The 24,674-nt window shown below is 47.0% G+C and overlaps 1 protein-coding gene across 3 annotated transcripts; it reads right to left on the bottom strand.

Moving 5' to 3' along the window:
- Positions 1-24,660, bottom strand: LOC140724142 (uncharacterized). Of its 3 annotated transcripts, XM_073038619.1 has the most exons (4): positions 24,535-24,660; positions 18,000-18,167; positions 7,646-7,717; positions 1-3,156 (listed from the first exon to the last, which is right to left on the bottom strand). In XM_073038619.1, exon 4 carries the CDS (start codon positions 2,748-2,750, stop codon positions 1,209-1,211), a length of 1,542 nt encoding a protein of 513 aa, XP_072894720.1. In that variant the 5' UTR covers positions 2,751-3,156; positions 7,646-7,717; positions 18,000-18,167; positions 24,535-24,660; the 3' UTR covers positions 1-1,208. The 3 variants fall into 3 exon arrangements, with proteins under 3 accessions (XP_072894720.1, XP_072894719.1, XP_072894721.1); XM_073038618.1 differs by lacking the exon at positions 7,646-7,717; XM_073038620.1 differs by lacking the exon at positions 7,646-7,717 and having other exon boundaries at positions 18,000-18,163.
- Positions 24,661-24,674: the final 14 nt, after the last annotated feature.

Below are 24,674 nucleotides of genomic sequence, written 5' to 3'. Positions count from 1 at the left end.
TTTAAAAATAAACTGATTTATTTGTCTGAGATCCAGAATATTAAACTCCAGTCACATTAAATTGGAATATGCAGCAGAAGAAACTCCACACATGCCCAGTGACCAGGGTGCAGAATTGGGTGTGGTGAGCAACAGCAATAATTGCAGAGTTCAGCACTGACAGTCACTCTCGAAATTGCATTCAGCAATGCTGATGGACAAATATCCAGCATGAAGCTTATGAAACTTCCTTCCCAGTGTGAACATGGTAGTGTGTCACAAGTGTAACATACTGTATGGTTTCACTGCTAATGTAATGGCCTCTCGGTAATGTTTCACTGCTGAGGTAATGGTTTCACTGCAGCAGCAATGTTTAGGGTATGACTAGACATAACAGGGTTTTGGAGTGTGGGGCTATCCAATGACAGAAATGTTGTTCTTTCTTGTGAGTCTGGAAGAGAGATTTTCGTGGTCTTTTGCCAGGGAGAGATGAGAAGATGTGAATGGAGAGACTGGGCCCTTTTTCTTTTATTTTCATTTTCTTTACTAACCCTAAAGTCAAAGTAAGATTTAAAAGCCCAATCGTTTAATCACATATTGTGTACTGTTTGTTGTTTCGGGGTACTGATTTGTAGCAGGGGACACATCAAGCAGAATCCACCCAAATGAGATTTCTTAAGTTTGGCCAGGCTCGGGGGGGGGGGGGGGGGCAATCACCCCCATTATTAAGCTGCTAGCTGAAGTGAGAGTTACATAAGGTTAGATGACTGAGTGAATGGCTTCCCACAGTCTGAGCAGGTGAATGGCCTCTCCCCGGTGTGACCTCACTGATGTACCTTCAATTTACATGAGCAAGTGAATCCTTTCCCACAATCTGAGCAGATGAACTGCCTCTCCTCAGTATGAACTCGCTGATGTACCTTTAGTTTAGATGATTGAGTGAATCCCTTCCCACAAACTGAGCAGGTGAATAGCCTCTAACCAGTGTGAACTGACTGGTGTCTCAGTAGGGTGGATGAATAAGTGAATCTCTTCCCACAGTCTGAGCAGGTGAACGGCCTCTCCCCGGTGTGACCTCACTGATGTACCTTCAATTTACATGAGCAAGTGAATCCTTTCCCACAATCTGAGCAGATGAACTGCCTCTCCTCAGTGTGAACTCGCTGATGTACCTTTAGTTTAGATGATTGAGTGAATCCCTTCCCACAAACTGAGCAGGTGAATAGCCTCTAACCAGTGTGAACTGACTGGTGTCTCAGTAGGGTGGATGAATAAGTGAATCTCTTCCCACAGTCTAAGCAGGTAAATGGCTTCTCCCGAGTGTGAACTCGCTGATGTACCTTCAGTTGGGATGATTGAGTGAACCCCTTCCCACAGACTGAGCAGGTGAACGGCCTTTCCCCGGTGTGAACTCGCTGATGTACCTTCAGTTCAGATGAGCGAGTGAATCCCTTCCCACAGTCTGAGCAGGTGAACGGCCGCTCCTCAGTGTGAACTCGCTGGTGAAACATTAGGTCAGATGACTGAGTAAATCCCTTCCCACAGTCTGAACAGGTGAACTGCCTCTCCCCAGTGTGAACTGACTGGTGTCTCCGTAGGGTGGATGAGCAAGTGAATCCCTTCCCACAGTCTGAGCAGGTAAACGGCCTCTCCCTAGTGTGAACTCTCTGATGTACCTTCAGTTGGGATGACTGAGTGAATCCCTTCCCACAGTCTGAGCAGGTGAACGGCCTCTCCCCAGTGTGAACTCGCTGATGCACCTTCAGTTGAGATGAGCAAGTGAATCCCTTCCCGCAGTCTGAGCAAATGACTGGCCTCACCCCAGTGTGAACTCGCTGGTGAGACATTAGGTGGCATGACTGAGTGAATCCCTTCCCACAGTCTGAGCAGGTGAATGGCCTCTCTCCGGTGTGAACTCGCTGATGTACCTTCAGATGAGATGACTGGGTGAATCCCTTCCCACAGACTGAGCAGGTGAATGGCCTCTCCCCAGTGTGAACTCGCTGGTGCATCTGTAGATCAGATGATTGAGTGAATTCCTTCCCACAGTCTGAGCAGGTGAATGTCCTCTCCCTAGTGTGAACTGACTGGTGTCTCAGTAACTGAGCTGACAAAGTGAATCCCTTCCCACACTCTGAGCAGGTGAATGGCCTCTCCCCTGTGTGAACTCGCTGATGTATCTTCAGGTGTGATGAGAAAGTGAATCCCTTCCCACAGACTGAGCAGGTGAATAGCCACTCCCCACTGTGAACTGACTGATGTGCTAATAGATGGGATGACTGTGTGAATCCCTTCCCACAGTCTGAGCATGTGAATGGCCTCTCCCCAGTGTGAACTCGCTGATGTACCTTCAGGTTAGATGATCGAGTGAATCCCTTCCCACAGTCTGAGCAGGTGAATGGCCTCCCTCTAGTGTGAACTTGCAGATGTATCTTCATTTGGGATGACTGAGTGAATCCCTTCCCACAGACTGAGCAAGTGAACGGCCTCTCCCCAGTGTGAACTCTCTGATGTACCTTCAGTTGGGATGAGCAAGAGAATCCCTTCCCACAGTCCGAGCAGGTGAATGGCCTCTCCCCAGTGTGAACTCGCAGATGTATCTTCAGTTGGGATGACTGAGTGAATCCCTTCCCACAGTCTGAGCAGGTGAATGGCCTCTCCCCAGTGTGAACTCGCTGATGTACCTTCAGTTGGGATGAGGAATTGAATCCCTTCCCACAGTCCGAGCAGGTGAACGGCCTCTCCCCAGTGTGAACTCTCCGGTGAGCCATTAGGTCAGATGACTGAGTGAATCCTTCCCCACAAATTCAGCAGCTGACCAGCCTCTGCCCAGTGTGAACTGACTGGTGTGTCCACAGGTAGGAAGACTTGCTGAATCCCTTCTCACACACAGAATAGGTCAATAGCCTTGCCCAGTGTGAACGTGCTGATGTACTTTCAGTTGAGATGACCGAGTGAATCCATTCCCACTGTCTGAGTAGGTGAATGGCCTTTCCCCTCTATAAAATGACGGGTGTGCCAGTCGGTCAGGTGAATGAGAGAATCCCTTCTCACAGTCTGAGCAGGAAGGATGATCGACTGAATCCCATGCTCCACTTTTTAAATATCTGGATAGAGACAGCAAAACTGGCGTGTTGTCTTCGAGATTCCCGGAGACAACTTCATTGTCATTTCAACCTGTAAAAAGATTTATAAAATCCATCAATGGGTGTAGGGCAACATTTCAGATGAGATCATTTCTGCCATCACCAATCTGTGACCAGGCTCAGTTTGACTCTCTCCATTGATATTTTTCCCTGTTCCCACTGAGCTGCATAGATGCCTGGTCCCACAGGAACTGAAATATTCTCCACGCACCAACCACACTCTGTCTAAAAAAGCTTAACCCTGACATCCCTTCGGTATGTATTTCCAAGCACCTTAAATACAAAGGTGTATACAAAGGTAAATACCTTAAGCACGAAGGATCAATGCCCCTCATCATCTTATACACCTCAAAAAGGCTCCAAACATAAACAAGGAAATTATACATCACTTTGAGGATTTGTTTCAAGTATACAAAATTATGAAGGTATAGATAGGTACATGCAAATAGTTTTTTTCCACTGAGGTTGTGCGGGATGCCAACCAGAGGTTATGGGTAAGTGGGGAAGGTGAAAACTTAACGGGAACATTTGGAAAAGATCTTCAATTAAATGGTTGTGAATGTGCAGAATGAGATGCCAGCACAAGTGGTGAATATGAGCTCGGTTTCACCTGTTACGTACCCGTGACACGTGACAGTGGTGTACTTGTCACGTGACTGGTGTTGAAACTATACTGGACTTGAGGTAATGGTCTTGTGATGGTGGAGTGACGTCATTTTCCCGCCAGTAGAGGTCAGGTGACAGTTTTTTTTACAGGGTATAAGAGGAGGACCCCACCCTGTGAGGAGAGGCAGTTCGTGGCTAGATTTGCCATGCTGACTTCATGCCCCTGCATGATTTAATGTTATGATGCAATTTAGTTGGAAGGTGGAGTTTTATTTAATGCCTAAAGTTTAAAAGGTCATTGCCAGCAGTTTCTTTATAATACTGCTAGTTGAGAATCAGTGGAGAGTGAAGATCGGAGTTCGGGAGTTAAAAGATCGAGGAAAGTCGATTTCGACGGGAAAACAGGTTCGACCTTGTTTGATGCTTATTCGGAAGGAATTCGTTGACTGTGTTCGTGTTAATCCTTGTGAAATAGCAGAAAGGATTGAGTACAGTGTTGTAAAGGAAAGGTCAGTGCCTTTAAGCCATTTCATTTTCCAGCTTCGTAAATTCTTCGTGGGAAAAGTATAATTCGACTGGGAATCGCAGGAACATGACGTGAAAGAGAATTTAAATCGTTAAGTCTCTCCTTAAATGGACTGCAAGCATTTTGAACTTTTGCAATACTACTTTGAAGAACTGTTTTTGCAACATCGCTTTAAGAACTGCTTAAGCTTCATCGCTTTAAGAACTGTTTAAGCTGCCGCACAGCAGCTGACTTCGGGTTACGTTAGTTGTTTGTTTACTTTTGGGGGTTTGTTTTTCAGTGTTTAATAAACGTTTTGTTTGTTATAAAAACCCTGCCTCACTCATATATTTATTGTTGCTGAATCCGTAACATAAATATGGGGGCTCGTCCGGGATGAATCCGTAACACACCATTTAAAAGAAGTTTGGATGGGAGCCTGGATGGCAGGGGTAGGAGGGTGATAGTTCCAGTGCAGGTAGATGCATTAGACAGCCTAAATGTTTTTTCAGCATTGACTAGATGGGCCAAATAGCCTATTTCCAAACCGAACTTCTCCATGATTCTATGACAAAGCTGGTCAAGCTTGTTTGGAAGGGGAAAGGTAGGAGTGACAATGGAGCAGAGATGGCTGGAGTTTCTGGGATCTATTCAGGACCTGAGTGATCGATACATCCCAAAGAAATGAAAGCATTGGAAAGGCAGGAGGACACAGTCATGGCTGAATGAGAAGCCAAAGCCCACATAAAAGCAAAAGAGAGGGCAAACAAAAGAGCAAAAACTATTGGGAAGCTTTTAGAAACCAATAGAAGATGATTTTAAAAAGTCAGATGAGCACACAGCATGGAATTCTGATATTGTAGTCATTAATGAGTCTTGGTAGCAACCAGCAGTCTGAGGCATTTAGAGGAACAAAATAGCTGGGGTCTCAATATCTCTTGAAAATGAAGGTACCCAGCAACCGTCAGCTTTCAACTTTTATTGTGACAGGCACATACAAACTTTACACCCTCAAAATTTCACTTCTGAAGGCCTTCAACTTAGCAAGTACTCCTTTGCCAGAAAACAACCAGTCCCAAACCACACATCAAATCTTTTCTAATACCATCACAATGTCATGGTCCCGCCTGACACCTGGCTGTCTTACTCAGAAATTGGGCCTTTAAATCCTCGTTTAGTTCCCAATCTATTCCCAGGTTCCAATAATTACGAACACCTGCATTCGATCAACCAGAGTAGTATAAGAACCCTGTGACCACTATTAGAAGGTGCCAATTCGTTGGTCGACTCGTGTACGAGTAATCTCACTCCATGGTGTTTAGGACTATCAGTTCTCAGTCAAACCTTGTTCCTGAATTATCTACCAAGACCAAGACTCCGGGTAAAACCCCCCTTGAAACCCTTCCCACATTCGCTACGACGGCAGCATCTCCCTCCTCGGCCTCTGCGCCCGTGTTCAGCACTTGGGTTGAATCCAGCGCCACGTCCTTGCGACAGAACGAACTGGCCACGATGAACCCGGCAGACACGGATCCCATACAAGAGGCCCTGACCAGCCTGGGCTACCTGTTGGGTGCCCACGACCACCTACTTCGGGAGACCACAGACATCCTTCGGACGCTGACCATGAATGTGCAGAAGGTGACTAAACGAATGGACTGGGTCTCCGCTTTTGCCTCCCCACCCCCTCCAAGAACCCCAGCTACCCAAACTGCACCGCTCGGGACGGCTTCGCCCTCGGAGTCCACAACCCCATCCCCTCGAGAAATGTCTGTGCCTGAGCCTGAACCCAACACCGGGGACCTAGGGAGGTGCTGGACCTTCCTGCTACAATGCTCCCTGCTTTTCGAGCTGCAGCCACGTACCCACGCTTCCGACAAATCGAAGATCGCGTACATCATGGGGCTGCTACGAGGGGCTGCCTTGGCTTGGGCAATCACAGTGTCGGATAACCGGCCGGAAGTTTGCTCCTCTTACTCCTCCTCTATTGCAGAAATGAGGAGGGTTTTCCAACAATCCATTCACGGCAAGGATGCCGCAAGACGGCTGTTAACTCTTCGCCAGGCTTCCCGAAGTACAGCCAAGTATTCCATTGACATTGACCGCAGACTCCGGGTGAATGACGAGGCCCTACGAGAGGTGTTTCGACAGGGCCTCTCAGATCAGATAATGGAAGAGTTGGCCACGAGGGATGTCACGGACGGTCTGGACTCTCTGATCTGGCTAGCCATCGGATTGGATTATCGAACGTTTGAGAGAGAAGACCGGTTACCCCGTTCGTCGGGCCACCCCACGGTCCACCTTACCTTCTCCAACCAGCCCTAACCTCTCTCCCTCACCGCTGCTCACAGAGCTCCCGCTCCTACTGTTCTGGTGGGTCCGACGACACTCCCCTCAGCCTCCCAGACTCGGATGCAGGTTCCAGCAACCGTGAGCTGCCAACAATTGTCCCTATACCTATATACTTTGGTGGATTCCAGTGCTGAGAGCAACCTGCTGGACGAAGAGATAGCCGCCCATGCCGGAATACCCCGCGATCCATTAACCACCCCCCAGAGGCCCGGGCTCTGGACAGAAATCTGCTGCCTCGGGTGACCCACAGTACGCCACCACTGCCCTTAATTCTATCCGGCAACCATCGGGAGGAAGTACGATTCAGCTTCATTCAATCACCTCAAGCCCCAGTAGTCCTAGGATACCCATGGATGAACCAACACAATCCCTGTATTGACTGGTCTACTGGGAGGATAGCCAAATGGAGCCCATCCTGCCATACCAACTGTCTGAGGTCGGCCCTATCTCCCAAAGAAGCTACCGTGACACCACCTGTTTTGGAACCCCTTGACTTGTCCCGCATCCCCAAGGAGTACCATGACTTAGGACAGATGTTCAGTAAACAGCGGGCCCTTTCCCTGCCCCGGCACCACCCATACGATTGTGCAATTGACCTTCTCCCGGGGGCCACGCTACCCACCAGTCGCCTATATAACTTGTCCCGGCCAGAGAAGCAATCAATGGAAGGTTACCTCAGTGAATCTCTCACGGCGGGCATTATTCGACCCTCATCCTCCCCAGGGGGGCGCAGGGGAAAGATGGCTCTCTCTGTCCCTGCATCGACTACCGAGGCCTATATCATATAACCATTAAGAACAAGTACCTACTGCCTCTTATAAGTTCTGCGTTCGAGCCACTTCACGGAGCCACCATCTTCTCGAAGCTGGACCTCTGAAACGCCTACCATTTGGTCCGGATAAGGGAGGGAGACGAGTGGAAGATGGTTTTCAATACCCCTTTAGGCCACTTTGAGTACTTAGTTCTGCCTTTTGGCCTCAGCAATGCCCCTGCAGTTTTTCAAGCCTTGATTAATGATGTACGAAGAGACTTCATTAACCGCTTCGTGTTTGTTTACCTGGAAGACATCCTGATCTTTTCCAGCAAGCCCCATCATCACGTGCGCCACATCCGTCAAGTCCTGCAGAGGCTGTGGGAGAATAAATGATTCATAAAGGTGGAGAAATGCGAATTCCATGTCCCCTCAGTCAGCTTCCTAGGGTACGTCATCGAGAGGGGACAGGTGAGAGCTGATCCCGAGAAGATCCGGGCTGTGGCGGAGTGGCCCAAACCCACGGACTGCAAGCAACTTCAGCGGTTCCTGGGGTTTGTGAACTTCTATCACCGGTTCAATAGAAACTAAAGTCAGGTGGCGGCTCCCCTTACCCGGCTTAGCTCACCTACCACACCGTTTTGCTGGGGCTCCGAAGCAGACTCAGCATTCACAAACCTGAAGGGGCGTTTCACCACTGCCCCCATCCTGGTTCATCCAGACCCATCCCGTCAATTCAGCGTGGAGGTGGACACCTCCGACTCCGGGGCAGCAGCAGTCGTATCCCAAGTTCGGACGAAAAGCTTCACCCCTGCGCCTCCTACTCTCGCCGACCGTCTCCCGCCGAGCGGAATTACGATGTGGGGAATCGGGAACTACTGGCGGTCAAATTAGCACTGGAAGAATGGAGGCACTGGTTGGAGGGGGCAGAACACTCGTTTGTGGTATGGACGGACCATAAGAACCTGGAGTACATTAAGACCGCCAAGCGATTGAACTCCCATCAGGCCCGTTGGTCATTGTTTTCTGGACGGTTCCAGTTTGTCCTCACGTACCGTCCAGGATCCAACAACGGGAAGCCGAACACGCTATCCCGCCAGCATGACTCCAAGGAGAACACCTCCAGTCCCAAGACGATCCTCCCTCCAACCTGCGTGGTGGTCACCCTCTCCTGAGAGATTGAGGCGAAAGTAAGAGAAGCCCAGTGGGACAACCCCGATCCTGGAAGTGAACCCGGCGATCGCCTGTACGTGCCCGCCTCCGTCAGGCCCCAGGTCCTTCAATGGGAGCACACATCCTGGTTTGCCTGCCACCCCGGGAGAGAGTGGACCCTGGCTCTCCTGAGGAGGTACTTTTGGTGGCCGTCCATGGAGGGGGACACCCACTCTTATGTCTCGGCTCCTCCCATCTGTGCCCGGGGAACGGCCTCTCATCGACCACCGGCGGGTCTACTTCATCCTCACCCTGTCCCTGGTCGCACATCACCCTAGACTTCATCACCGGTCTACCCCCTTCCTACAGAAACACAACTGTCCTCACCATGGTAGACCGATTCTCCAAGGCGGTGCACTTTGTGGCCCTCCCTAAACTCCCATCCTCTCAAGAAACCACAGATCTGCTCGTCCTCCACGGAATCCCTGCAGACAGCATCTCCGATCGACGGCCCCAGTCATCTCACAGGTATGGAAGGCCTTCTGTCAAGCCTTAGGTGCAATGGTCAGCCTGTCATCCGGCTTCCAGCCCCAGATGAAAGGGCAGACGGAACGGGTCAACCAAGACCTGGAGGCGATGTTACGCTGTGTAATGGCAAACCACCCATCAACGTGGAGCGACCATCTCCCGTGGGTTCAGTACGCCCACAACTCCCTGGTGAGCTCTGCCATTGGGAGGCCCCCGTTCGAGTGCTCCCTTGGGTACCAACCCCCGCTGTTCCCCGCTTAGAGATCGTTGTACCGTTGGTTCGGGACCATGTTGATCGGTGCCGGAAGGTTTGGGAGGAGACTCGCACGGCCCTACTCAGATCAACCAATAGGAATAAGAGAACGGCCAACCGACACTGAACTCCAGCACCGGAGTACTAATCAGCGCAGATGGTCTGGCTTTCCTCCAAGGACATCCCGCTCAAACGTGAACCTAGGAAACTCGCCCCCAGCTTCCTGGGAACATTCAAGGTCGAAAGGATTATCAATCCCACAGCATTCCACCTCAGGCTGCCAAAGCCCATGCGTATTCGCCCAACCTTTCATGTTGTCTCAGTTAAAACCAGTATCTGTCAGCCATTTCTTTCCCCCAGCTGAGACTCCTCCCTCTCAGCCAGGCTCATCGACAACCATCCGGCATACACCGTCCGACAACTGCTAGATGTGTGCCGTTGGGGCAGGGGCCTCCAATACCTGGTGGACTGGGAAGGGTACGGTCCTGAAGAGTGTTCATGGGTCCCCCACTCCTTCATCCTAGACCCTTCCCTCATCCAGGACTTCCATCGGGACCATCCAGACAGGCATGGAGTATTGCCGGGAGGCTCGCATTGAGGGGGTGGGTACTGTCATGGTCCCTTCTGGCACCTGGCTGTCTTACTCAGAAATTGGGCCTTTAACACCTCGTTCAGTTCCCAATCTATTCCCAGGATCCAATAATTACAAACACCTGCATTCGATCAACCAGAGTAGTATAAGTATCCTGTGACCACTATTAGAAGGTGCCAATTCGTTGGTCGACTCGTGTACGAGTAACCTCGCTCCATGGTGTTTAGTACTATCAGTTCTAAGTCTAACCTTGTTCCTCAATTATCTACCCAGAGCAAGACTCTGGGTAAAACCCCCTTGGAACCCTTTCCACGCTCGCTACAACGACAGCGTCTCCCTCCTCGGCCTTTGCACCCGTGTTCAGCACTTGGGTTCAATCCATCGCCACGTCCTTGCAACACACAATTGACCTTCCTCCAATTTAGAATCTCATTCCGTTGGCCAGACCTCTCTTTTTCCATATTTACTTTGAATCTTACGTCACTATGATCACTAATTTCTTTCACCAGCCCTGGATCATTTCCTAACAGCTTATTGCACGCTCCTACATCGGGAATTCTACATAATAATCCAGGGCACATTTGACAAACTCTACCCCATCTAGTCCTTTTACATTATGGGAGACCCAGTCAATATATGGAAAGTTAAAATCACTTACTGAATCAATCTTTGTTTCTTGGCATAGTCTGCGATCTCTCTACAAATTTGTTCCTCTAAATCCCTCAGACTGTTGGGTGCAAACAAGTCCCAGTAATGGCTGCAATATCATAATTCCCTGTCCTGAGCTCATCCGGCTTTCCTACGATGCTTCTTGCATTGTGATATACACAGCTCAGCACATTCATCGCACCATGCTCAACCATTTGATTGCTGACTCTGTCTGAGGTCTGAACAACATCTCACTGGTGTCAAGTAAACAAATTCTCCCTCATTGGCACAAAAAAAAAAGGAGCTGATTGTGGATTACAGGAGAAATGGAGAAAAGCTAGCCCCTATTTACATCAATGGATCTGAGGTTGAGAGGGTAAATAGCTTTTAGATCCTCAGCACAAACATCACCAAGGATCTCATATTGTCTGTATATACTGGCTGTGTTGTGAAAAGAGTATAGCAACCCCTTTTTCACCTCAGATGGTTGAAGAAGTTTTGTATGGGCCTCAAATCCTAAGAGCTTTCTGCAGGGAGACAATTGAGAGCATCCTGACTAGCTGCATCACTGCCTGGTATCTGAACTGTACTTCCCTTAATCACAGGAACCTGCAGAGAGTGGTGCAGACAGCCCAGCACATCTGTAGATGTGAACTTCCCATGATTCAGGACATTTACAGATATAGTTGTTTAAAAGTGGCCCAAAGTAAATTGAGGACCCAATTCACCACAACCACAAACTGATCCAGCTGCTACCATCCAGGAAACGGTACCACAGCAAAAGGACCAACAGGCTCCGGGACATCATCTTCAACCAGGTGATCAGACTGATTAATTCATGCTGATACTGTTGCATTTCTATGTTATATTGACTGTCCTATGTACAAACTATTATAATTTACACATTGCACATTTAGACGGAGACATAATGTAAAGGTTTCGATCCCTCATGTTCATGAAGGATGTATGTAATAAAGTCAATTCAATTCACCCTCTCCACTATCTGTTCTGTCATTCTGGCTCCCATTTCCCCTACAACTTATATTAACCACATCACCCCCACTCCCACACTAGCTCTAGCAAGCCTTACCACTAAGATATTAGTCCCCTTCTTGTTCTGTTCCCCAGGCTTGTAACTGGTAATGAAATATTTTCTTAACAGAGCTTTTGCACTTTGTCCATGTGGTTTGCTTGCTAAATTATGCTTTCAAAAGTCAGATTTCCAAGTATCACTCCTCTTCCTCCCACTTGCAAATTCTCCAGTAAATTTTGCATCGCCACAATACACACAGGTAACACCAGTTTCTAAACGGACATAAATATTTCCCTTGAACCCTCCTGAGGAATTGAGGATATATCAAAATCATTTTGAACCAATGTAACTTCTGGTTACAAAGAATAATTGGACTGAATTGGAATTTTTGAACTGATGTAAACTCTGTCTTCAGCAGTTAGCTAAGACAGGATCATTGGGGTGTATGGGGTTTCAGGGAGAGGAAACACCTCTGGTGGGGGAACATGTCACGTTCTTTTCAAGGTGGTTAGCCCATCTTTCATCCCCACCTGGCACTCAGATCTCACCTGTGGCTCCCCAAAGCTGTTTGCAAGCGACAGTGGCTACACCCCGGGCAATGGCTACAACAAGCCAGCTAAACCAGGTGAGGGTAGCCGACGGGTCTCAAATGCACAGTGGGATAGGGAGTGAAGACAGACTCTGGCGGATTGAGGGTACGAGACCAATGGAAGGTCCAACAGTCAAAAAGGCGGTCTCTGCACACATTGTGGAACCTGTAGACTAGGACAAGACACAGAAGACATCCTGGTCATCCACTGTGCCTACTCTCATCTCCAGTCGTCTCAACTCTTGTCTTGCCACTGGATCCAGATGGGAATTGGGAAGACAGAGTGAGGCTGACACTGCACAACTCTCCTTCACTTAAATCCAGATCATGCTCTAGTCTCGACACCATCATCATCATAATGGCGTCGAGGTCTTCATCGATGATGACGATGATGAACAAGACAGGCTCACTATCAGTTCACTGCAACTTGCAGAGAAACACACTGAGAGTTGATAACATTATACATTGTATCCTCGTTTGAATAAAGAGAGGAGGACTCACTGATAAGGACAGGAATGAATATCTGTCTGTCACCCAATAAGTATATTACATTTTGTTGCTCTCCATTAGTCCCTCGCCCAAGGCTAATCACATACCTTGACAGGATTGGGTAGAATCTATTGGAAGACTCCTATAAAGTAGGCAACATTTTATGAAGTGGAAAGGACACGGTATCAGGTAAATTTTACTAAATGGGCAGGAGGCAGTACTGGGTAAATTTTATGAGGTGGGCAGGAGGAAGATGTGCCAGGTAAATGTATCAATTGTGCAGGAGGTTCCAGCCGGGTAAATTTATTAAGTGGGCAGGAAGTGCAAGTCAAGTAAATTTATCCGATTGCTAATTGAGCAGGAGGCTTTGTGCCGGGTAAAATAGATAGAGAACATGGGTCAATTGCAGTCGATTGATACGAGTGGGCCAGGAGCAGCCCTACACAATATGTGTGAGAGTTTACCAGACAAGGAAAATGATTTGCGAAATTTGGGGGAAAATGTGGCGGAGGAACCAGCAATATTACCTCATGAGAACAGGCAGTAAATTTGATATGGAAAAAGGAACTGTGGAAAGAAGTGGAAATTGTTGAAAAGGGAATGGAAGAAAAGGCAGATGCAAAGTGGAACAGTATATTATTAGCAAGTTGGTGGAATAATGCATGTGACAAAGGGATAGAGGTATGTACTGCAGAAGGCCAAAGGTTGAGAGACGCTAACAGCAGAACGTGAATAGGTGGATGGGCACCAAAAACAAGAGCAGGAAAAACAACATAAGCAAACCAGAGCCGGTCTAGATAGGACAGCAGGGCTGGAAAGTCAGTCTGAAGTTCAAACTGATAGGGAAACAAGGGATCCCGAACCCGTCTGGCTGTCCTGACGAAGGGTCTTGGCGGGAAACATCAACAGTGCTTCTCCCAATAGATACTGCCTGGCCTGCTGCGTTCCACCAGCATTTTGTGTGTGTTTCTTGAATTTCCAGCATCTGCAGATTTCCTCGTGTCTGGCATACCGACCCTCTTTGAGGACAGTGACTATGATGAGGAGCGGGCACCCACCGTACTCCTCCACCTTGCCAGTGCCCCCGAACCCCAATCCTCCCAGTACTCAGATATGGTGGCCACCCGGGTAAAACAGCGGCATGGGGAAGGGGCGGTCCCTACACCCTGAGATCCAGAAAGGGAATACCAAGGATTACTCCGAGACAGGGAGGGAAGAATCCAAAAAACTCCAGAGTTAATGGCTCTACAAAGACAATTGCCCACCTGAATGCTGCCCAATCCACGAGAAGGAGGGACAGCCCTTAGTGATTCCTGTGTTTGCACCCTGGAAGCCTCAAGAAATGATAATGATCATGAATCAGCCCCCAGATAGAAAAGAAAAACCAACACAGTTTGTTCAGTGTGTCCACAGTACTATACAAATGTGTAATACCACCCCGCAAGAATTATTCGGTCTCTGCTGCATGATTCTCTCAGCTGATGAGGGGCGGAAATGGAAGGCAGAATTGAGATACCAAACCTATCAGGAGTTACAGATGGGAAACCATAATGAGAATGAACAGACAGACCAGATTATTCAAGCCTTCAAAAGGGCTCTTCAGCAACCTGTAAACATCACTAAAGTACTTGAATGCAAACTTTAGCCTGGGGAATCAGGACCATCAGGAGTGACTTGTGGCCTGCTACGGCACTTTCGCAGGAGATCAAGCCTTTAATGGTGGAAATCCGTCCCCTCAGTTTAATGCCTTACTGCTCCAACGCTTACCAATGAAGTTAGCCAACATGATTGAAACAAATGATATGGATTGTCAAGACAATGACTGAAATCAAATGTGATGAGCCTGGACAAATTATTGGGACACAACCTTCGAATCCTGATCAACCCCGAAGGGAACTAATATTAAAGGCAAATATGTTCAGTGGGAAGAAGGACGTGAGCGGGCTATATTTGAGGATCAGAAATGGGAACAAAAACCTACCAAGGGACAGGTGGGGGCAACAACCTGTTTAGAAATTGACAATCAATGATGCTTCCTACCGTGATTACCACCCCGCAGGAAGAGCCCAATGTAATATTGCAAGTTGCTGAAATTCCAATTCTGTTACTGATTGATATGGGGCAACCACAAACACTCTCCATCAGGAAATAGTATCGGAAAAGGGATTCCAGGTATCAGATGCTACAATCAGTCTGTCTGGGTTCGAAGGCACGGAATGTACGAATTCACATACACAGCCACTACAGGTGGAATTTCAGGAGAACCGACGTGAGGTTTCACTTACAGTCACCACCAGTCGGGGGTGTAATCCACCAGGAAAAAGCATGCTCTATCCTTTGAAACTCGAGATTCTATGCACGGACAAGGGTATCACCCTGGAACTAGCAAACACCCGACATCTTCCCTAGTTTCTGACCACCCAGTGGTGGGCACTTAATCTGGACTCCACTGCCTTTGAACCCCTTCTGGCAGCGGCCAACTATCATTTGACTCTGTGGTATGACCTTATGGGGTGCTCAACTGAGGTAAGCCAATACTATGCACCCCTCGAGGGCCGTTAGATCCCAGTCACGGTGTTCGGAGAGGTTAAAGGAAGAGAGGGCAGTGCATTTCTGGCCAAAGTTCCGGATTTCCTTTGGCGACAGAAAGGACTGGTGGTTCCCCATATCACCGTTTGGGTTTGTCCTGGGTTCAAGCCAAAACCCTAGGGTTCCTTACTTACACCTGGACGAAACAAGGGTTCCAGTCAAGCAACCTTCCGTGACTCAAGCAGAACGAGTTTGCCAGACATGTGGGAGGTACGTACTTTTCAGGGGGACGCCTCTGAGGAGGAGTGCAAGCTGTAGTTCCAGGTGGGGTGCCAGAAAGACCCCGACCGAGGTTTCTGGATCACCCCAGTGGGACAGGTTTGTGTTCCTGCACAGTTTTTACCTATATTGGTCGATTATATACAGAATTGTACACACCTGGGAAAGGAGGGAATGGTTGGTAAACTGTACCCTGCACACCGGGTATGACTCCCTTGACAGGTGGTCCTTTTTCGTGTCTACAAGTTGATTTTATTGAATTGCCTAGAGTACATTGCTATAGATACTGCTTAGTTATTATAGATGTTTTCAGTAGATGGATTGTAGCTATTCCAACTACCAATAATACTGCTATGACTGTTGTGAAGGTATTATTATGGGAAATAACTCCCAGGTACGGCCTGCCCCATATGCTGAGCTCTGACAATGGCCCACGCTTTGTGGCGAAAGTAAATGAAGAGATATGTAACAAACTAGCTATCAAGCAACAATTCCACTGTGTACACCACCCATGGGCCGCTGGCATAGGGGAAAGAGTCAATGGCACTCTGAAGAGTAAATTAGCCAAACCAACATCTGGAGACTGGACTCACTCGGTTGAAGATCATACTGCTAGCCTATTCTACATGAGGGTTACCCCACAAGGGAAAACAGGGTTGTCACCAGCTGAAATCATTTAGGGACAGCCCATGAGGACACTCTGGGGACTTGTGTACCATTGCTCCCAGAAAGTCTACCAGCAAAATTGGATCTGCATATCCAAGGGGAAGTGATGGGGAAATATATATGCCAACCAACCAAAATTCTCCAAGCATTACATTCACAGGTACAACAGGCTTACAAGGCTTACTACCCTGCACAGAGGAGTGACTATCCCACCATAGGACCTGGGAATATTGTCCTGATCAAGAACTGGGATTGTGGGAAACTCGCACCTCGGTGGAGACAACAATGTCAGGTGCTACTGACCACTCCACGGCTCTGAGACTGAAGAGCAATCTCAGTGGATACATCGAACAGACTACAAATGTGTTACTGAAGGAACTGAGTAGAAGGACTCTCTCAGACTAAAGGAAAATGTATTGGTTGATTGTGGTGTTCGTGTTTATGTCTTTGAGAGGGCTCACCTCAACATCCGGGGCCCCCCATGTTAACACCTTTCTGTCTCTCTGTCACACCGATGCCAAACAGGTAGAACTAGGGTCCTGCTGGGTTTGTGTCAAAATTCCACAGCATGGTAAAACTATGATTCCAATGTTAGTAATCCCGCTCAACCAGAGTGAGGAACTCTCAGCCTGGGCTTTCTCAAATAACACCCGGGTAAGAGAGATGAGGAACTGTGGTCCAGTCAGAGAAGACTGTGGCTGTCAGTGTTCTGATGGATGGTACCTCAAGCCCCCACCAAACAGAACTTTCTAGACTGGGAAGCATGCATCCTGGCCAGACTTGCAGATGCCCAGCAGCGGAGAGGAATAACTGAGACTGAGTGATTTTGGATGATCACTTTTCTCTCCTATGGAGTAGCCAGGAATTCACCAAAGATAATCAATTTGGCTGCAGCACTTGAGGAGCTGGCCACAATACTGCAGGGGCCCTGACAGAAACACAGGCCCAAGTAACAGAAATATCCACTGAAATGAGTGCAATCCGGCAAACAGTCCGACAGAATCGTTTGGCTTTAGAGTTTATCTTTGCTGAGAAAGGGGGAACCTGTGTTATTATTGACACAGAATGCTGCACCTATATCCCTGATGAGTCTACTAACATTACATCCCTCTCCGAGCATACTGCCAAGGAGATTGACAGCATCAAGAAAGTAGGGCAGGATTTACAGGGGTTCACCAAAGGGTTGAAGACCTGTTAGGTAATATGTCGGGCATGATACTGTATTATGGCCCAATAGTTGTACATAATGATCAAACGGAGGGAATGATAATGTATGTAAAAGTGTTAACACTTTGTTAAACAAGAAAGAAACTGCTGATGATAAACAGATGTGCTAAGCCATGCTGAGCCATATTTCTTCTTGAGGTAAGCTAGCAAGGGGTTCAAGATGGTTATCTCCTTCAGCACATGCGTAGAGATAGGACAGCTACAGTCTGGTCTGTGTGTGTAAGCCATTATGACTATTTTGTAAATAGTCTTTAGGGGCTGTCAAGTAGTAAATAACTTTGGCGCCAGCCTGTCTTGTGTGGGGAGTATCCGGACGGATATATCTGTGGTGTAAGGGGAATTGTTAGTCAGTTAGTGGATTGAGCGGTAACAGTCATAGACTGTTCCTGTTTGAGCGTCTATCTGAGTAAGCCCTGGGTGCTTGGAGTAAAGAGTTTGTATTTATACAGTTTCTGAGTGACTTTATCTGGATTTGCCCTCCACAGAATGGGAGTGGCTTTAAAGGACTGGGCTGCTGGAAGCACATTACCAGACCTGGAGTGATTGCAACTGGTTCTGACAGAGGCATAACTGGTTCTTCTGGGCACATTCAGTCTCACTCCCAACTATTTCCTACCTTCCCTTGTACAGGTATGCAATCTCTAAAGGACCAGTGATTGAGTAAATCAGACTCACCAAACTTTCTCCTGACTGAATCACTGGAATCTCTGAGTCAGATGGGTTCTCTCCAGTTGATGCTCTCAATCCTCGGGCTGGTTCGCTTGTTGATGTTACCTTGTCTTCAGTCGTGGTTTGCTTCTATTTGGAGTTTTTCTGCCAATAAATCTCTCACCGCAGGTCTAACTTTAACATGGAAGATAAAGTTAACAATAACAATAAAAAGGAGAACCAAACATTTCTGCTTAATGTTACTAAGAGCAAAATTCACTGAAATGTAAAATTTGAGGGCAGATAGAATGATCTCAATGAACAATCTTTTATTGTCCCTCACACGTCACAAAACGATATGGGATAAGAAGGAGCCATCATTCAGTCATGGTAAGACATAAGACACAGGAACAGAATTAGGTGATTCAGTCCATCTGGTCTGCCCAACCACTCAACCATGGCTGATTTTTATTCCAACACCATATTCCTGCCTTCCCACTGTGACCCTGAAGTGACTTAGCAATCATCAATATATTAATCTCTCTCATAAACATACCCAAATGGCAGCCTCAACCATCCTCTACAGCAACAAATTCCAGAGATCAGACATTCTTTGGCCAAATATTTTTTCACATCTCAGTTTTAAAGAGAAACATCTTTATTTCGAGACTGTGCTATCAGATCACAGATTATCTGTCTAATGGAAACATCCTCTCCATGTCCACTGTATCCAGGCTTTTCAGCATTCGGTAGGTTTACTTAACCATACATCCCTCCACCACCCCCCACTGTCCCTCTGAACTCCATTGAGCACAGGTCCAGAACCATCAAATGCTCCTCATACATAAAGCCAATCATTGCTGATATTATTCTTGCAAACCTTGTTAGCAATAACTGTACTGCACACATTTCCTGGAATAAGAGACAAATTGGTACCAGGATAATTTACAGGGAAAGCTGTGCTTTCTTCACTCTACTTCTATCACAGAACGAGCCATTTCCATTTCCAGGTTCAAACAGGTCCATTTCAGGAAAAATAAACCATTCCAGGGTGAATGTAATAAACAGAAGCTGGAATTACCAGAAACACTCAGCAGGTAAGGAACAGCTGTGGGGAGAGGAACAATCCTTGCAATTCAGGTTAATAACGTTTCATGAGAATGGCTTCAAAGATTTTCAGTTTTTAGTACAGATGCCCAGTATCTTGAGTTTCTGTTTGATTCCCACTGCCTGACAGCTAGATCCCCAAGGGCATTTTACTTGGATCTAAAACTGTGATATCCAACCTCACAGACTCACACAGCTGAACCTGCCACTTACCCACCCTGAGAGTCTCACACATCGTCAGCACATCTCAGACTGGGTAGTGCAATCCGGGATTTCCCCACAACCAATGTTCAGCTTCTCGAGATATCTTCTTCATTGCAGAAGGACGAGCATCCAGCCCCATCTGTAGAAGCACTAACCAAAGTCAAAGCCAAAACACCAACAGTTCCATATGCCTGGAATGCTGATCGCAGGATTATAGCCCAAGCACCAACTCTCCCAGTACTCCTTGCTGCCAGTAAAATGCTATAGTGTGTCAGCCAGTCATTATTCAAAATCGAGCACCTCCACACCAATGCACAACAGAACTGGTACCTGATGACCCTCTGTCATTCCAGCTAACAAAAACCGATTCTGGAAATAACTCAGCGAGGCCAAAGGTGCAAAAGAACACTTCACAATGAAGACAAAGGTTAAAAGAAAGATTGCTGATATATAACATTGCGGAGGTGGGATACAGGGTGGACCGAGGTTGACCCAGATGGTTGATGTATATCACTGAAGTGCGAGTGAGGAGAGTGGACAGAGGTTGAACAAGATAGGCAGGGAATGAGAAGATGGAACCAGGTGGGAGAAGGGATCAAGGACAATCAGTGATCAATACACAGATACTGAATTAACAGCATACACTACCGTATGAAAGATTCTAAAATGACAAAGTTAGAACAAACAACAAGAACTTTGCCACATATACTTTGACCCTCACCACATTTTTATCAACACTCCATAGAAACTTTCCCATCTGGACAGTTCAGGTTTTGCATGGTAACTGCTCTGCCCATGACTGCGAGGAACTGCAGAGACCTTTGGATACAGATCAGCACATCACAGAAACCATACTCCCCCCTAAGCCTCCCAGTCCCTCGGTAAAGCAGGCAATGAAATCAAAGATCCCCACAACCTGGGACGTTCTTCTTTCTCACCCACCACAATTGGGGAGAGACAACAGCCATCAAGCTGAAGGAAGTGAGGCCAGTTGAGGGAAGTTAACGGGACTCAGTGGCCAACATCAGATGTCCCAACACAACACAGAGGAAGCATCACCACCCATCCGGGGACTGTACAGACACACCACGTGATCTTGCATCACAAAACAGAGGGCAGGCCAGATCTGCGGTAAAAAGCCTCAAGTGACCTGCTGGCGGGACTTCCTTTTCAATTCTGCGGAAATAGACAGCCCGGACTCCTGGTTTGGATCACTGAATTCAAATGAAGAGAAGTCTACACATCTTTGACGAGCCCGGGTAACTGGGTACTAAATGAGTAATTGGCCCTCAGTTCGGGGCTCACAGCCAACACCAGATCTCCCCGCTCCAGATCGGTCTCAATACTCACCGATGGGAAATTGATATCTTCGGCCCGCAGACAATGATCCCGACCCAGGAGGCGAGGACACTTTCCCGATCCCGTAAAATAATCTACTTCAGCACTGACCAGAAAGGAAAACAGCACCCATCCAGAGACAGTAAGCATGTGCGAAGAGATTGTTACATCTGCGATTAAATGGGAGGGGAAATGGGATCACGTCTACCATCACCCCTGACAGAGCACTCCAGCTACCCACAGCTCTGTGGAAAGAAACAAATTTGCCCCTCACATCTCCTCTCACATTAAATGTATCAGACATTTCAACCCCCAAGAAAAGCATAACATCTGTCTACTCTATCTATTCCTCTCATAATCTTATTAACGTCCATCCAGTCTCACCCCAGCCTGCGCTGCTCTGGAGAAAACAACACAAGTTTGTCCAACCTCTCGTTATAGCTCATGTACTCTAATCTAGACATTATCCTGTAAACCTCTTTTACACCCTCTACTATTATTATGACATTTCACATTCTTAAAATAGTGATCCTATCTGACCTAATACAGGGAATGTTTTCTAGGATTAAATGTCAGGAATTGTGAAAAACTGAGTTTAAATGTAATTGGCTACAATGTGTGTAAACTTCTGCATTTTAACTGTGGCCATTAACATGAAAAAGAAAATTTGCCAGTATATCAAGCAGATAAATGTCAAATTTTCTGTTCTCATGGATGAATCAACAAGCATTAAGACCACCCTAATTGATTATTTGAAATGTGAAAGTGATAAGGCAGATGGTCCCCATTTTATGTTTTTAGATCTAATCGAACTGCCTAATCAGAAAGCTGCAACTATTGCTGAGCATCTATTGAACTGTCTCAATAACCATGAGTTTGATGACTCTTACCTGAAACAGAACCTTGTAGCTTTTGCTAGTGACGGAGTGAGCATAATGTCAAATCTGGTGTTGCTACAATTCTCAAGGAACATTACCCTGATGTGACAATTTGGCACTATCTTAATCACAGATTAGAACTTGCAGTAGGTGATTCGGTGAGAGAAGTGCACAGAAAAAAAAAATCATTTTCAAACATTTACGGACAAATTGTACTCTGTTTACAGTAGATTACCTCTGAACTGTCTGAATGTGCCTCTCAGAATCAGAATCAGGTTTATTATCACCGGCATGTGTCATGAAATGTGTTAAATTTGCAGCAGCAGTTCAATGCAATGCATAATACACAAGAGAAGAAAACACAAAATGAAACAATATAAATAAATAACTAGATCAGTTACAGTATCAGGGGTGTCAAACTCATTTTAGGTCACGGGCCGGATTGAGCAAAATGCAGATTCATGCGGGCCGGATCAGTCGGACGCGTGCGAACGCAGCTTTCGTTGCCTCCGTTTTTTCAGCCTGCTCTCATGTGTCTCAGTCTCTGCTATAACTACAAAGTGTTTCACTTTACAAATTCCGTTTCTTATGAAGAAGACTGCCGAATAAACACTAAAAACCCTGAAAACCTGGTACCTGAATAAACTCAGCATTAGCCATATCATACGCCATAGGCGCTTCGATTACTGGGACCAGCTTTAATAGTAATTAGATATTATCTCGCGGGCCAAAGATAATTCAACCGCGGGCCGGATTTGGCCCGTGGGCCTTGAGTTTGACATATATGCAGTATATGTATATCTGAGACACTTGTTCATCGTGATGTTTATAAATGACCTAGATGAGGAAGTGAGGGATGGTTAGTAAATCTGCTGACGACACAAAGGTTGGGGGTGTTGTGGATAGTGTTGAGGGCTGTCAGAGGTTACAGCTGGGCTGAGAACTGGCAAATAGAGTTCAACCCAGTTAAGTGTAAAGTGATTCATTTTGTTAAGTCAAACATGATGGCAGAATATAGCATTAACGGTAAGACTTGGCAGTGTGGAGGATCAGAGGGATCTTGGGGTCGGAGTCCATAGGATACTCAAAGCTGCTATGCAGATTGACACTGTGGTTAAGGCGGTATGCAGTGTATCGACCTTCATCAATCGTGGGATTGAATTCAGGAGATGAGAGGAGAAGTCACAGCTATATAGGACCTTTGATACAACCCACTGTGCTCAGTTCTGTTCGCCTCACTACAGGAATGATGTGGAAGCCTTAGAAAGGGTGCACAGGAGATTTATAAGGATGTTACCTGGATTGAGGAGCATGCCTAATGGAAAAAGGTTGAGTGAACTCGACCTTTTCTCCTTGGAGCGACAGAGGATGAGCGGTGACCTGACAGAAGTGCATAAAGTAATGAGTGGTATTGATTGTGTGGATAGTCAGGGGCTTTTACCTGGGGCTGAAATTGTTGCCACAAGAGGGCACAGGTTTAAGGTGCTGGGGAATAGGTACAGAGGGATGTCAGGGACAAGTCTTTTACTCAGAGAGTGGTGAGTGTGTGGAATGGGCTGCTGGCCACAGTGGTGGAGGCGGATACGATAGGGTCTTTTAAGAGACTTTTGGATAGGTACCTGGAGACATCAGAGAAAAAAAAAAGAAAAACTAGCTTAGAAAACTAGAGGGTTATGGGTAACTTTAGAAATTTCCAAGGTCGGGACATGTCGGCACAACTTTGTGGGCCAAAGTGCCTGTATTGTGCTGTAGGTTTTGTATGTTTCTGTGAATAGATTAAAAATCGTGCAAGAAACAGAAAAACTATATATTTTAAAAGTGAGGTAGTGTTTAGGGGTTCAATGTCCAATAGCAATCAATAGCAATTGGATGGCAGAGGAGAAGAAACTGTTCCTGAATCACTGAGTGTGTGCCTTCAAGCTTCTGTACCTCTCTATCTGATACTAACATTGAGAAAAGGGCAAACCCTGGGTGCTGGAGGTCCTTAATAATGGACACTGCCTTTCTAATCCTCTGGTAATCTTATAAACGTCTATCCAGTCTCACTCCAGCCAGCACAGCTCCGGAGAAAACAACACAATTTTGTCCAACCTCTCATTATAGCTCATGCCCTCTAATCCATGGAATATCCTGGTAAACCTCTTCTGCACCTTCTCCAAAGCCCTGACATCCTTCCGAAAATGAGGGCGAACAGAATGGAATGAAACACTCCAGATGTGGTCTAACTAGTTTTAGAAAGCTGCAACACAACTTCCCGACTTTTGAACTCACTGCTTCAACTAATAAAGACAACCACGCCATTTGCCTTCTTAACCACCCGATCAATCTGTGCGGTCTCTTTCAAGGAGCGATGAACTTGGAGTCTGAGATCCCTCTGATCATCAACACTGTTCAGGGTTTTGCATTTAACAGTGTACTGTCTCATACATTCGACCTACCAAGCTGCCAAGATGATCATCACTGATCAAATCTCACAGAGATTTCTCAGGTCCTGCTGAATTGGATGTCAAGTGCACAAGTACGGAGAAACACTGACTTGTAGTAGCATCACAGGCAAGTACATTCAGATAACACAGAACATAAGTTATACAATGCTCCGTCAGTAAAGAGATAGAAATACGTTTAACGTCATCCTGCTAACAGGACCAGAGCAACAGGCGCTGAGCGGCGGCTCATCTCAGACGGGTCGGTGTGAAGGTCTCACAACCCGGACCGACCCTGGCAGATTCTGTGAAGGAAGCGAGGCGAGGCCGCCAGTTGGTGAAAGTTCATCCCCTCCCCCTTCAGGTTTCACCGATCGCCTTGTGCTTCTCTCCGCCCCCCACCCACCATCTTTTATTCTCCAGTCCCGCCGAAGGGTTTCGGCCGGTAACGTTGACCGTACTCTTTTCCTAGCTGTTACCTGGCCTGCTGAGTTCCTCCAGCATTTTGTGCGCGTTGCTCACATTTCCAGAATCTGCAGATTTTCTCTTGTTTGAGTTTAACTCACTGCCCGACGTCAGACCTCCCCGCTCGGGACCAGCTTCAGTACTCACCGAAGGGAAATTGTTGGTGTTGCCCCGCAGAGAATAATCCGTTCCTGGCTCCACGCCCTAGGGGTGGAGGACCCCTCCCGATCCCGATCCCTCCGCCGACCCGCCTCCACAAAGAACGAAAAAACAACGGAGCATGCGCG

The sequence above is a fragment of the Hemitrygon akajei genome, unplaced genomic scaffold (assembly GCF_048418815.1).
Source record: "Hemitrygon akajei unplaced genomic scaffold, sHemAka1.3 Scf000167, whole genome shotgun sequence".
Classification (NCBI taxonomy): domain Eukaryota; kingdom Metazoa; phylum Chordata; class Chondrichthyes; order Myliobatiformes; family Dasyatidae; genus Hemitrygon; species Hemitrygon akajei.
This window is presented reverse-complemented; position numbering and strand designations above follow the sequence as displayed.

Coding starts and splice junctions, on each gene's coding strand:
- LOC140724142 (XM_073038619.1), bottom strand. CDS start 2,750: ATGGCTCACCGGAGAGTTCACACTGGGGAGAGGCCGTTCACCTGCTCG.